Raw genomic sequence first — 14,891 nt, forward strand, 5'->3', positions numbered from 1 at the left:
AATGTATTAGAAATCCAGGAATAGGAGATGATAAAACATTTTGTGGCTCATTTTTTATTTTATTTTCTAACTGTGGAGTGCTACCTTATGGCACATCAGAAAGTACAGAAATGCACTTTTTAAGATAAAATTTACCACAAATCTTAAGTCTTTTATGTTCTTGATTTAGTTCTGAAGGTAAAAAATCTGCTAGGAATGCAATTTATGTTTATTTTATTGTTTACTGTCCTTAGCAACCAAATATACACATTTTGACACTTAGACATGTTGCGGTCTTAAATTTGTACTCAATTAGCTTCACCATTGTAACCAAAGAATGCGCTTTATATGATATCCTCAGAATGTATCGCTTTATATTTTTGAATGCGAATAAGTCAAATAAACATTTTTAGCAGGATTTTATATTATAATTTGGCATTAATTAAATTTAATGATGCCAGTACTGCTAGAAATTTATACCCTGCTTGAGAGCTTCTAAACCAAGGTTAGGTATGCTATTTACAGCAAAATTGACCTATAAGTGCTTTCAAATACCTAAAAATTGTACAATTTGTCCTCTTTGAAGGTAATTTTATGATTTTAAATAAGAGAATGGGAAAAGTTTTAGAAATTTACCCCAAAAATGAGACAGAATTGAAGTTTTTCACTATGATCCAGCATTTATTTTTAAATCACTTTTTGTCGCGTTTCAACATCAACTGCTAACCTTCATAAAATCTTTATTACTGAACCAATTTTAAAAACTAAGGTACCATTTTCATCGTAACAGCCAGTAGAACACAGAAAATATAATAAAAATTGAGGCAGGAGGGGAAAAATTTCACCTTAAGGTAGCACTCCACAGTTAGGTGTGTAGTTTCGCATTTTGGCCCCTGTGGATTTTTCAAATATAAGAGCTAGTGTGCAATAAAATTCATTTTTGGATAGCTGAGTATTAAAATAGCCTTTGTATTGGGTTTATATGAACATCAAGATTATGTAATGTATGTAATATAGGCTGTTTTCTGTATGACAGTCCGTATTTGCATGTCCCTACCATACATTGGTCCGGCAATTATTGCAATGTTTTTTTCCAACTTTTTATCGCACGAACTTTGTGATTGGATTTTACGAAAAAATGAGGCGAAAGACACCCATTTTTTATTTGATCATTAGGAAGATTTATGAAAACAGTTTCTAAAAAGGTATCACTCAAAGGCATTGAAATTCTAGTTTGATCAAAATTTTGGGGTGATATGTGACATGTCAACCCCCCTTTTTGCAATATTTTATGGTAAATAAATGCAGAATGTTGCCATGGATACACATAAAAGGAATTAATTTTCACTCTTTTAACTTTTGAAAATCAAATCTATGGAATATACTGATTACATACATGTGCACATGTACAACACAAACAGTTAGGTTAATGTATTAGAAATCCAGGAATAGGAGATGATAAAACATTTTGTGGCTCATTTTTAATTTTATTTTCTAACTGTGGAGTGCTACCTTATGGCACATCAGAAAGTACAGAAATGCACTTTTTAAGATAAAATTTACCACAAATCTTAAGTCTTTTATGTTCTTGATTTAGTTCTGAAGGTAAAAAATCTGCTAGGAATGCAATTTATGTTTATTTTATTGTTTACTGTCCTTAGCAACCAAATATACACATTTTGACACTTAGACATGTTGCGGTCTTAAATTTGTACTCAATTAGCTTCACCATTGTAACCAAAGAATGCGCTTTATATGATATCCTCAGAATGTATCGCTTTATATTTTTGAATGCGAATAAGTCAAATAAACATTTTTAGCAGGATTTTATATTATAATTTGGCATTAATTAAATTTAATGATGCCAGTACTGCTAGAAATTTATACCCTGCTTGAGAGCTTCTAAACCAAGGTTAGGTATGCTATTTACAGCAAAATTGACCTATAAGTGCTTTCAAATACCTAAAAATTGTACAATTTGTCCTCTTTGAAGGTAATTTTATGATTTTAAATAAGATAATGGGAAAAGTTTTAGAAATTTACCCCAAAAATGAGACAGAATTGAAGTTTTTCACTATGATCCAGCATTTATTTTTAAATCACTTTTTGTCGCGTTTCAACATCAACTGCTAACCTTCATAAAATCTTTATTACTGAACCAATTTTAAAAACTAAGGTACCATTTTCATCGTAACAGCCAGTAGAACACAGAAAATATAATAAAAATTGAGGCAGGAGGGGAAAAATTTCACCTTAAGGTAGCACTCCACAGTTAGGTGTGTAGTTTCGCATTTTGGCCCCTGTGGATTTTTCAAATATAAGAGCTAGTGTGCAATAAAATTCATTTTTGGATAGCTGAGTATTAAAATAGCCTTTGTATTGGGTTTATATGAACATCAAGATTATGTAATGTATGTAATATAGGCTGTTTTCTGTATGACAGTCCGTATTTGCATGTCCCTACCATACATTGGTCCGGCAATTATTGCAATGTTTTTTTCCAACTTTTTATCGCACGAACTTTGTGATTGGATTTTACGAAAAAATGAGGCGAAAGACACCCATTTTTTATTTGATCATTAGGAAGATTTATGAAAACAGTTTCTAAAAAGGTATCACTCAAAGGCATTGAAATTCTAGTTTGATCAAAATTTTGGGGTGATATGTGACATGTCAACCCCCCTTTTTGCAATATTTTATGGTAAATAAATGCAGAATGTTGCCATGGATACACATAAAAGGAATTAATTTTCACTCTTTTTACTTTTGAAAATCAAATCTATGGAATATACTGATTACATACATGTGCACATGTACAACACAAACAGTTAGGTTAATGTATTAGAAATCCAGGAATAGGAGATGATAAAACATTTTGTGGCTCATTTTTAATTTTATTTTCTAACTGTGGAGTGCTACCTTATGGCACATCAGAAAGTACAGAAATGCACTTTTTAAGATAAAATTTACCACAAATCTTAAGTCTTTTATGTTCTTGATTTAGTTCTGAAGGTAAAAAATCTGCTAGGAATGCAATTTATGTTTATTTTATTGTTTACTGTCCTTAGCAACCAAATATACACATTTTGACACTTAGACATGTTGCGGTCTTAAATTTGTACTCAATTAGCTTCACCATTGTAACCAAAGAATGCGCTTTATATGATATCCTCAGAATGTATCGCTTTATATTTTTGAATGCGAATAAGTCAAATAAACATTTTTAGCAGGATTTTATATTATAATTTGGCATTAATTAAATTTAATGATGCCAGTACTGCTAGAAATTTATACCCTGCTTGAGAGCTTCTAAACCAAGGTTAGGTATGCTATTTACAGCAAAATTGACCTATAAGTGCTTTCAAATACCTAAAAATTGTACAATTTGTCCTCTTTGAAGGTAATTTTATGATTTTAAATAAGATAATGGGAAAAGTTTTAGAAATTTACCCCAAAAATGAGACAGAATTGAAGTTTTTCACTATGATCCAGCATTTATTTTTAAATCACTTTTTGTCGCGTTTCAACATCAACTGCTAACCTTCATAAAATCTTTATTACTGAACCAATTTTAAAAACTAAGGTACCATTTTCATCGTAACAGCCAGTAGAACACAGAAAATATAATAAAAATTGAGGCAGGAGGGGAAAAATTTCACCTTAAGGTAGCACTCCACAGTTAGGTGTGTAGTTTCGCATTTTGGCCCCTGTGGATTTTTCAAATATAAGAGCTAGTGTGCAATAAAATTCATTTTTGGATAGCTGAGTATTAAAATAGCCTTTGTATTGGGTTTATATGAACATCAAGATTATGTAATGTATGTAATATAGGCTGTTTTCTGTATGACAGTCCGTATTTGCATGTCCCTACCATACATTGGTCCGGCAATTATTGCAATGTTTTTTTCCAACTTTTTATCGCACGAACTTTGTGATTGGATTTTACGAAAAAATGAGGCGAAAGACACCCATTTTTTATTTGATCATTAGGAAGATTTATGAAAACAGTTTCTAAAAAGGTATCACTCAAAGGCATTGAAATTCTAGTTTGATCAAAATTTTGGGGTGATATGTGACATGTCAACCCCCCTTTTTGCAATATTTTATGGTAAATAAATGCAGAATGTTGCCATGGATACACATAAAAGGAATTAATTTTCACTCTTTTAACTTTTGAAAATCAAATCTATGGAATATACTGATTACATACATGTGCACATGTACAACACAAACAGTTAGGTTAATGTATTAGAAATCCAGGAATAGGAGATGATAAAACATTTTGTGGCTCATTTTTAATTTTATTTTCTAACCGTGGAGTGCTACCTAAAACGTGGTTAGACTTTGAACGAGCTGTTTAAAAATAAATTCAAACTTATCGTTATGGTGCTTTGGTATTGTAAACGCTTTAGTATTTAGTTGTATCTTGATTAGTTCTCAGGGAGAGAAATCTCAAGGATGAATTCTGCCGGAAGTCAAGTACCGCAAGTAACATCCGGTTTTCAATCTACATTTCACATTTCAAGGGCACCATGGCTCAAAAATTGGTCAAATTTGGCAGTCGTTTAGCCACCGAAGTTGCACCAAAAGCAATCAGAGGTTTTTACTTAATTTAACTTTTGTAAACCCCTACCTTCCAATGCATTTTGCACCTTAGTTTTAGACCACCAGCCCTTTGCCCAAGACCAGTAAAAAAATTTCGGGCTAGTGAAAGATATTTTTATGTCATGAGAAATCAATTTGTTTAAGCAGGTATAAGAAATTCTTAAAATTGGCTATTCGGGATTAAAAACAGGTCCTTTGGTAGAGACGAATAAATACAAATGTTTGTTTGTGGTATGCAGTTTGCTGGTTTTTGAAGGCCAATTCTGCAATTGAACAACTCTTGAGAAAAGGCGATTAAGAACACAAATCATCTTCTATAAAATCATACACCATCTTGTACCCATATAACAGGTTGGGAACAAACCCTCTATATGGTGATTATACCTGTATAGAGAAATAATCCTTCTATAGAGGGATAAAATTATCCCTCTTTAGAGGGGTATTTTTGTTGGCACTGGCTACGGTTACATGGAAATGTAACAATAATAAAAATATTATTGTTACATAGGAGACTAAATGCCGGAATGCAAAGGCGGATAAGGAACTGATTAATTACGAATGTAACAATAATTACTGAGGCTACGGTTACATGGCGTTATTGTTACATGTACATGAAAAACAGCAATCATTAAACTTAAATCTTGTATAGTTACAACTTTTGTTGCCTTAATCTTGCATATGTACGAAATAATACTTGTAATAACGATAAATAATAAATATCATCGTTAACAAATGGTGTTTAAATTTTTTTTTCTAACGTATAAATGGTTTTGGTGTTTTATAGCTACTACTTTTTAAATTGTTATTTGGATGGAGAGTTGTCTCATTGGCACTCACACCACATCTTCCTATATCTAACTACTTTAGATAAGTAGTGCCAAAGGCGAAAATATAGACCAATGGTTTGTTGTTGAGAACTCGGGCTGAGAAAAGTGTTCACTTTAAGTATTTAACTGCACACCTACTCGTATTACTGTCATTATACAATGCACAATGGATGAAGAGATTCTTGTGACCAATTTTGTTGTGGGTGAAAAATTTAATACTTAGGATTCGTTTGAAACAAAACTGAAACAATATCAAGACACAAATTTCATTCAGCTATACAAACTTCTTGTCAAAGTACCTAATAACTGACTCAAGATTAGTGTCTTTAAGTTCACGATAAAATTCTGAGTAGCTGTCTTCGGTCCTAGCATATGCCATCTTTTGAAGCAATTCAAGAGCCAAAATACGTTCGTCTTTTGAAATTCCAAGCTTCTCAGTAGTCACTTCTCTCTTGAAAGTTCTTAGTACATGGAAAAGACATATTAGTAAGGGTACATTTGGTATTTCTTCCCTAATGACGTCTCTCTCGATCATGTCTTTGTCACTCATTACACATCGAATTTTGGACCAGTTTTCTTTGTACTTTTTGAAGAGTTGCGTTATTTCTTTTATAGTTTCTCGAGATTCGTCAGAAACTATCCAGAATGCTATAACCTCGCTCTCGCCGTTTCCATCAACAGACATAAGTACAAAAAGAGGAAGAGTATCTTTAAAACACCAAAACCATTTATACGTTAGAAAAAACAATTTAAACACCATTTGTTAACGATAATATTTATTATTTATCATTATTTCAAGTATTATTTCGTACATATGCAAAATTAAGGCAACAAAAGTTGTAACTATACAAGATTTAAGTTTAATGATTGCTGTTTTTCATGTAACAATAACGCCATGTAACAGTAGCCTCAGTAATTATTGTTACATTCGTAATTAATCGGTTCCTTACCCGACTTTGCATTCCGGCATTTAGTCTCCTATGTAACAATAATATTTTTATTATTGTTACATTTCCATGTAACCGTAGCCAGTGCCATTTTTGTTTAGACTGGATTTAAATCAAAATAGGGCAGAATGGCATTTTCTACTTATTATGGTAGTAACCTGCAACAATTGGTGCACCAATTTGTGTACTCAATTTAATATGAGGCAGGCATTACCTGTGAATGGGGACGAAGTTTGTATTTTTTTTTTAATGCAAGCATGTTGATAAAAGAAACGGAAATACCGTATAACGTTTCCGATATTGGTTCTGTTGTTAGGGATTTAGTTGTGACGTTATTTAAGTTATGACGTCATATTCAATGTAAACAAAGAAACGCTGTTGTTCAGGTAACGTTTTTTTCATATCAAACAATTATTAAAAATGATTGGGTGTTGAATTCCTTACTATATTCGTTGATATGTTGATAAATATACATTTTATTCAAAGTCTCATGCAAACAAGACCGGAAAAGGAAGTAGATCCATACATGTCAACCTCTGACAATGGGAAATCATGTCATGACATGACATGCTATGTCAAAAAGCGTGTGAAAACGCGTGACGTAGATGCGGACTTGTTAATACATAATTTTATACAAATTTGTGAATATAAAAAAACAATATATATTCTACTGTGAACTTTTATTGTATTAAACAGTGATCTGTTATGTTGCTTTTAAAGCACCACCACTAGGCACATATTCAAAACAACTGCCAGTTTCAAGTTTAGTTACATTTATTTGATAACAGCACACAATACAAATGTAACATAGTCAAGTTCTGATCAGAATTCAGTGTCAATTTCTTTATAATTGAAAAGGCTCTCCCACAGTAGGAATTGATATTTGACTGAATTAGCATCATCAAGATTTGAAAGAATGTCATAATGGTTGGTTTATTTTGGCAATGTAAAATATCATCTATTATCTCTGCCATTGCTCCCATTGCTATTGCCTGGTTAAAACTGGGTAGTTCATCAGAAGAAAGCTGGTACTATGAGAGCTGATCCAACAGTTCTGTGATATTTTTATCCCCATGGCCTGTAGAAATATTTGCCGTGTTGGCTAGATTTGAAACTGAAATTGAAGAAGAAAAATGTTTTATAAATTTGATTTTCATTAGATAAACATGTTAAATGCTTATTCAAATAGCTACATTGTATTTCTCCTCTCACATGTATTGGTTTTTTTATCATTGAAACATAGAATGCACAATTTATGCGTTACTTGTCACTCGATCATTTAAACTCTAACTCCAAAATATAATTTATAAATCTTGAATCTTGCCGTACACATCGTTTTGGCTTAACAATCGGCACTTTAGACGACGGTACAGGCCCTGAAAGTGACCTCTTTCTGTGCACATTTCCCCTATAAAGCGAATTTGAAAGAAAGTCACAAAATCGTTAAAACTAATCACAAACTACTTACCTTTTACTGTTTGTCCATATAGAAAAATAAACAATATAGCAGCCAAACAATTACTTCGAATTTTTCGGTATTTATCGAATAAGGAAAAATAACCCGAGAATAGCGATATCACTAACGACCAAAAAATGAAAAGAACGAAAAAGCGTGTAATTGCGTGTAAAGTGGTGAAAAGCGTGTACACGCCATGTGACAAAATCCTCGCGTGTAAACCGTTGAAAAAGCGTGTATTACACGCGAATATCATGTCACTTGACATGTATGAGTAGATCTGAAAAAAAAGTTAATGATTTGAGTTTTGTTTTTTTTATTGATTTTTCTACCGTAATTGGGGACTACGTCCCCATAATATACACATGCCCAGTTTGCTGCTTATCTTACTAAATATACAATCTATTGTTCACCATGATTGAAAGCTGTGATGATCAGGTAAATTCTACTCACTTTTGCCTCACTGAACAGAATTTCTATTGTTAGATTTAACATGAAATTTAAAGGTCAACTATTCCTTTGTTGTTGATCAGGTGTTCAGATAGGTATACAATAGATTGCAAGTTTTGTCACTTTAGCAGAAAACTGGTCATCCCAATTTTTAGTAAAGTGCATATGTTGACCCAGATAATGCTAGAGATTATATCCAATATAACTAGAAAATGCCATTCTGCCCTAATTTACTTTAAATCTAGTGTAAGCAAAAATACCCCTCTGTAGAGGGGTAATTTTATCCCTCTAAAGAAGGATCATCCCTCTATACAGGTATAATCACCATACAGGGGGTTTGTTCCCAACCTGTGTAACTGACAAACCTACTGACACAATCCAATACGAGAACACAACAACATTCACACATATACTCTTAAAGAGAAGGACGAAAGATACCAGAGGGACAGTCAAACTCATAAATCGAAAATAAACCTGGCTAAAAATGAAAAAAGACAAACAGACAAACAATAGAACACATGACACCACACAGAAAACTAAAGAATAAGCAACACTAACCCCACGAAAAACTAGGGGTGATCTCAGGTGCTCCGGAAGGGTAATCAGATCCTGCTCTACATGTGGCACCCGTCGTGTTGCTTATGTTATAACAAATCCGGTAAATAGTCTAATTCAGCAGGTCACATTCATGAAAGGGAAGGGGATAATGTCTGGGGATTGTAGTTACGACGTAAGGAACATATCTGATATCATTTGTGAAACGGTTATTCCATAACGGTCAACCAACTCGTGATGGCGTCCGTAAAATTTAGGAAGGGATGATTTCAACTTCACCATTTGGAACTCTTGGTTTAATAGCAACCCTCTATCAAGAAATCATGATAGGAAATGCAAGCACGGGAATATTGTATCAATTGGGAGACATATACGCTGTATGCAGGTGCTGCTGGAATGTTGCTACTTAGAAATGGAAAGTTCACAATCGGAAAGCTGAAATCATCTCTTTTGTTGTAAAATTCTGTTTTCAATCGACCCTCGTTGTCATTTTCTAGATGTAAGTCAAGATATGAGGCCAACTTAGTTGTATCTGTTGTATCCTTTATCTCTAGTTTGATGGGTCTGGGATAAAAGCGTTCAACATAGTCACAAAATTTTGAATTATTTAGTGAAAGAACGTCATTTATACAGGGCTCACGCTACCAGGCGACTTGGGCGAAGAAGTCGCCTTCCCGACTGTCACTTCGCTTTCCCGACCCCCAAAAGCGAAAACAAGTCGCCCTGTTCTTGATGATACTCGCTTTCAGTCGCTTCCGTCATCGGACATTTTCAATTTTTACCAAGTTGATGAAACATCAATTTTTTATCGATTCATTATCTTTAGAAAAGAGGTTGAAGCATTGTCTTCGCAATGTGTAGCAGGTTATTTGATAAAAATACAACTTTTTATCACTTCGTGCATTTCCGCAAGTTCCGGTGCTTGTTACTCGAAAACGTACTTCAACCTAAATTTCGGCGGCAAAATAAGTTTGTTCCTTCATTTAAACGTGATAAAAGTTGCATCCAGTAAATGTTTAATCCTTTTATTGCATTAAAAACGTCATGTTCCTTTCCAAATAACTTGTCAAACATCGTTTATTTTTGTAAATTTTCTTGCAATCGTCCGCCATTGCCTGATTTCTAAACTACGGATCTGAACCAGACCAGCTATGACCGAAATCCGTACTTTTACAATAATTACTACGGACGCACAGATGGAAAAATTACGCATTCCACATGCATTAAGAGACTTTTGGTTACATCTAATTGATCCCTAAATTTTTTAGTTTCAAACTATTGATTAAAGTTGCTTAACTCTGAGACTATTATACTAATATTAATATATTATGGCCCAGCTTAATAACTTTTATATTTTTTTATGAGAAACACTGAATTTCATACACAAGATAATTTTTAATTAAATTGTAATTGATAAATTATAATTTCTTTACATTTTTTAATTAAAATTAATTTTTTTTAGTGCTAGATTTTTAGTTGGTAGTTTCTCACAGGAACCTTAGTAAAACTTAAACAACTTTTAATTTCAAATGTTACTTTAATTGTAATTTTTTTACTCAGGTATGAATTGAACAATATAAAAAGAACATTATTTACATATGGCCCTTTATACAATTGTAAAATCCAAACATTGTAGCGTACCGCGCGAATGAGCACTTCTCTTTCAAATCTCACCACTTCTCCCTATCAGTTTCAAAAAGAGAAGTCACTTCTCCCTATAATTCTGAAGTAGTGTGAGCCCTGTTTATATAGCGGAAAGTAGACCTATATGAACTGCTAACAGTTGTCATACATTGTAGATTTAACTGTGACTTTTAAAGATCTGTCTTCACATAAAAAACGAAAGCATTAAGTTCATGTATGGCCCAAAAAAACTCTGAAGTTTCAGACAGGCAAATCAGGATGTACCTTTCCCAAGTTAATTTTCTTATCACTCACATTTTATGTATTTTATAATAATACAATTATAGTTTGCTATAATAGAATCATGATTTTTTTTCAGTTACATCTGAATTTGCTAAGGTACGAGGTGGAAGATTCTGGCACTATGCCAAAGTAGAACTGAGACCACCAATGTTGACAGAATTCCCAGTGATTCAAGAAAGTATAAATAACATAATCAGAGGAGTACAGACAAAGAAATTCCTCACTATGCCAGTCAGAGTAAGTCTATACTATTGAATTTAAGACCTTTGTCTCGCATGTCTTGAAAATAATGATGTAGGATCATATCATTAATTGCTCTGTTGTCAATAATTTTCTTTTTCTGGTGTCTTTTCTTGACTTGTTGTCATACTTAAATTATTATTTCAACTGACTTTTAGGCTACACCTAGGCTATATTTATGTCCCATACACCCTATTCTGATTTACTGGTAACCAATTTGTATGTTATATATTTGATTTTAACATGTTTAAAATATTTGAATCAATTTCAGGCATGTAAATGGCTCTGGCTGTCTCTAAAGAAATTGAACGACTTTTTAAAAGAATTTATTGATATATAAACTTAAGCCATTCTTGAACAGATAGACATGCAGAATTTTATGATATGTTTGTGAGATTTATGCATAAGGACCATTTAATAGCTAAATCAAAACACCTATAGTAGTTTGAAGCATCATATCCGAACAAATAACAGATGTAGTTTTGTTATGCAATGCTTTGAAAAGAAGAAGAAATTTGTAATGAAGCATTACATTTTGATATTTATATTTGTGATTTATAGATTAAAATTGCATATTAAATTTTTCATCACATGGAAATTGTCTGTATACATCAAATTAAAAGTGAATTTTGTCTTTTGTAGGAAGTATGGCTGAACACATTGGTATGTTTGGAAATCTTGTTCCTTTTCTTCATTGGAGAAATCCTTGGTAAGGGATGTATAATTGGATACTATATACCAGGTGCCTGGACAGTACATGGTGAAGATCAGCGTAAAAAGCATTAGTAATATGAACAATTTCGCAACTTTTGTTATGTTTGACTGATTTCTAAACATGTACAGTAGATTGAAAAAATTAAAACGTGAGAATTTGTTTATAATCTTTCATTTATTTTTCTGTAGCCAAAAATTGTGCCACCTCAATTTAAAGGAATCAAATAAATATATTTGACAAATTTACATTGTACCCAATAATTGGAGAATGTCAGTAAAGGCTTTTTTCCAGAATTTCAAGTTGTACTAATAGTCAATTGAATCAATGGTTCTTAACTTGTACTAATTGATTCAGTGGCTCTGTTCAATGATCCACATATACTTCTCATCAAGAACAACTCACCAACTCTATAATTGTATATGTCAACATCTTCTTTTACAAACATTTCAGATATTTATCGCTTTTTATTTGAAAAAAAACTTAACTCAACACATGTACATAAGGAGATGTTGTATGGTTGCCAATGAAACTACTATCCACCAGAGTTGAATTGACTGATATAAGCAAGTATAGTTCAACATACTACCCTTCAACAATGAGAAAAAAACATACCATATACTGTGGATTCATTAATAACTTTAATACTAATTTTCATTGATTTCATGGGTACAGGAGAACCACAAATTTATAGGAATGCATGCAGACAAAACAATGAATTTAAATATCCAGGAATATGCAAGTTTTCCTCAATCCACAAAAATTGGTATCCACGATAATAACTGAATTCGCAGTAGTTCATAAAAATACAACGAAAACAGAAGAATTTTTACATTGTCAGTTGATCAGATTGGGCTTACAAGTATCCTTTATTCTTACCAGGAAAAACAGCAGTTTTTGTCGAGCCTGCAACTTTTGTTGCAGAAAGCTCGACATAGGGATAGGGATCCGGCGGCGGAGGTGTTAGCTTACTTCTTAAAAGCTTTATATTTTAGAAGGTGGAAGACCTGAATGCTTCATACTTTGTATATAGATGCTTCATGTTACGAAGTTTCCGTCAGTCACAGGTCCAATGTCCTTGACCTCATTTTCATGGTTCAGTGACCACTTGAAAAAAAAGTTATTTTTTTGTAATGTTGAATTCTCTCTTATTATAAGTAATAGGATAACTATATTTGATATGTGCATACCTTGCAAGGTCCTCATGTCTGTCAGACAGTTTTAACTTGATATTGACCTCATTTCATGGATCACTGAACAAGGTTAAGTAGTGAACAAGGTTAAGTTTTGGTGGTCAAGTCCATATCTCAGATACTATAAGCAATAGGGCTAGTATATTCAGTGTATGGAAGGACTGTAAGGTGTACATGTGACCTTGACCTCATTTTCATGGTTCAGTGGTTATAGTTAAATTTTTGTGTTTTGGTCTGTTTTTCTCATACTATATGCAATAGGTCTACTATATTTGTTGTATGGAATGATTGTAAGGTGTACATGTCTAGCGGGCAGATGTCATGTGACCTTGACCTCATTTTCATAGTTCAGTGGTCAAAGTTAAGTTTTTGAGTTTTGGTCTTTTTTTCTAATAATATATGCCTTAGGTCAACTATATTTGGTGTATGGAAATATTTTATGATCTTTATGTCAGTCGCGCAGGTTTTATTTGACTGTGACCTCATTTTCACGGTTCATTGCACAGTGTTAAGTTTTTGTGTTTTTGGTCTATTTTTCTTAAACTATAAGTAATGGGTCAACTATATATGTTGTATAGAAGCATTGTTAGCTGTACATGTCTGCCTGGCATGGTTCATCTGACCTTGACCTCATTTTCAAGGTTGATTGGTCTTTGTTTAGTTATCTTGGTTAATGTTAAGTTTATGTGACAGTTGTAATAAAGCTTAGCTTTATACTTAGGACTATCAACATAATATCAATGATTAGTATAGAAGGCAAGACATTTCAGCGTGTGCACTCTTGTTTTAGTTGGGTATAAATAATATGAAAAGACATTTAGACAAAGTTTGTTTTTTTCCAATGTATGAAGTATTTTTATGTCCCACCAATGATACATGTAGTAGAGGGGCATTATGTTTTCTGGTCCGTTCATCCCGTTTCAGGTTAAAGATTTGGTCAAGGTAATTTTTTAATGAAGTTGAAGTCTAATCAACTTGAAACTTATTACACATGTTCCCTATGATATGATCTTTCTAAATTTAAATGTCAAATTAGATTTTAACCCCAATTTCCCGGTCCACTGATAGTGCGAGTAGGGCATCTGTGTACTGTGGACACATTCTTGTTTTTTAAGTTATGATGACAAGTTAGAGAAACAAAGAAGCGTTGCTAAACATAACATTGAATAATAAGATGTTTGCAGAATAAAATGCCTAAAACAGGAATTATTTTTAGCAATTCAACAAAGACTGATTAAACAACAGTACATTAACAATAAATCTGTTAAGGAGGCTCGCGGGTATACGATTTTCAGAAAAAAATTAAACATTTTTTTTTCATTACAAATTTTATTTTTGACCTTTAGTAGTTGTTACATTTATCATATGGTACAAAAATCATTCTAAAAAATAAATTGTGTTGGCCCCAGGTGTAGATATCATTGAAATTATCTCCCTTTGGTGCAAAAATGCCATTTTTTGGCATTAAAATTGAAATATCTTTTTTAACTCATCAGTGACCTATATTTTTTATTGTTGTTTTCGAATACGCTGTAAATAAACTAAATTGGGACCCTATTATGCAGAATTATTTTTTTTCGGTTTTCGGTCATAGGACAGTTAAGAGAGGAGCTATATGTAGATAAAAATTTATGAATGTAAAACTATTGATAAATCTTCTGAATATAGTAATACATAAACAACAAATATTTGTGATACAGAATTTACTCAAAATTGTCCAAAATCTGCATGCTCTTTGGGTCTGGGCATAAACAAACTTCTCTATTAGTTTGTCAACATTCACACTGAAATGCCGATGAACATGCAGTAATCATGGTAATGCTATGTAACTTTCGTTGTTCATTGTTGATCGTACATTTGTACATTTGATCTCAGGGCCATCATGGCATGGTAGCACTCGCGAGATGTTATAAACCAGCGTACGTGTTTGACATCGAGCGACCTCCCAATTGAATTCGTCAAAATTACATGCTAGGTCAGTTTCGTATGTTTCAGACAATA

General features: G+C 32.7%; 1 protein-coding gene across 1 annotated transcript; it reads left to right on the forward strand.

The window, feature by feature from the left end:
• The first annotated feature begins 4,429 nt into the window (after positions 1-4,429).
• On the forward strand, positions 4,430-11,859 carry LOC139524531 (ATP synthase subunit g, mitochondrial-like). The gene is made up of 3 exons (XM_071319368.1): positions 4,430-4,578; positions 10,822-10,982; positions 11,628-11,859. Exons 1-3 carry the CDS (start codon positions 4,512-4,514, stop codon positions 11,769-11,771), a joined length of 372 nt encoding a protein of 123 aa, XP_071175469.1. The 5' UTR covers positions 4,430-4,511; the 3' UTR covers positions 11,772-11,859.
• Positions 11,860-14,891: the final 3,032 nt, after the last annotated feature.

Source organism: Mytilus edulis, chromosome 5 (assembly GCF_963676685.1).
Source record: "Mytilus edulis chromosome 5, xbMytEdul2.2, whole genome shotgun sequence".
NCBI classification, from domain to species: Eukaryota; Metazoa; Mollusca; class Bivalvia; order Mytilida; family Mytilidae; genus Mytilus; species Mytilus edulis.

Excerpts from the sequence above, each read along its gene's own strand:
- LOC139524531 (XM_071319368.1), top strand. The coding sequence starts at position 4,512 with ATGGCTCAAAAATTGGTCAAATTTGGCAGTCGTTTAGCCACCGAAGTT. Across the intron at positions 4,579-10,821 it reads TGCACCAAAAGCAATCAGAG|TTACATCTGAATTTGCTAAG; the intron begins GTTTTTACTTAA and ends ATTTTTTTTCAG. Across the intron at positions 10,983-11,627 it reads TCCTCACTATGCCAGTCAGA|GAAGTATGGCTGAACACATT; the intron begins GTAAGTCTATAC and ends TGTCTTTTGTAG.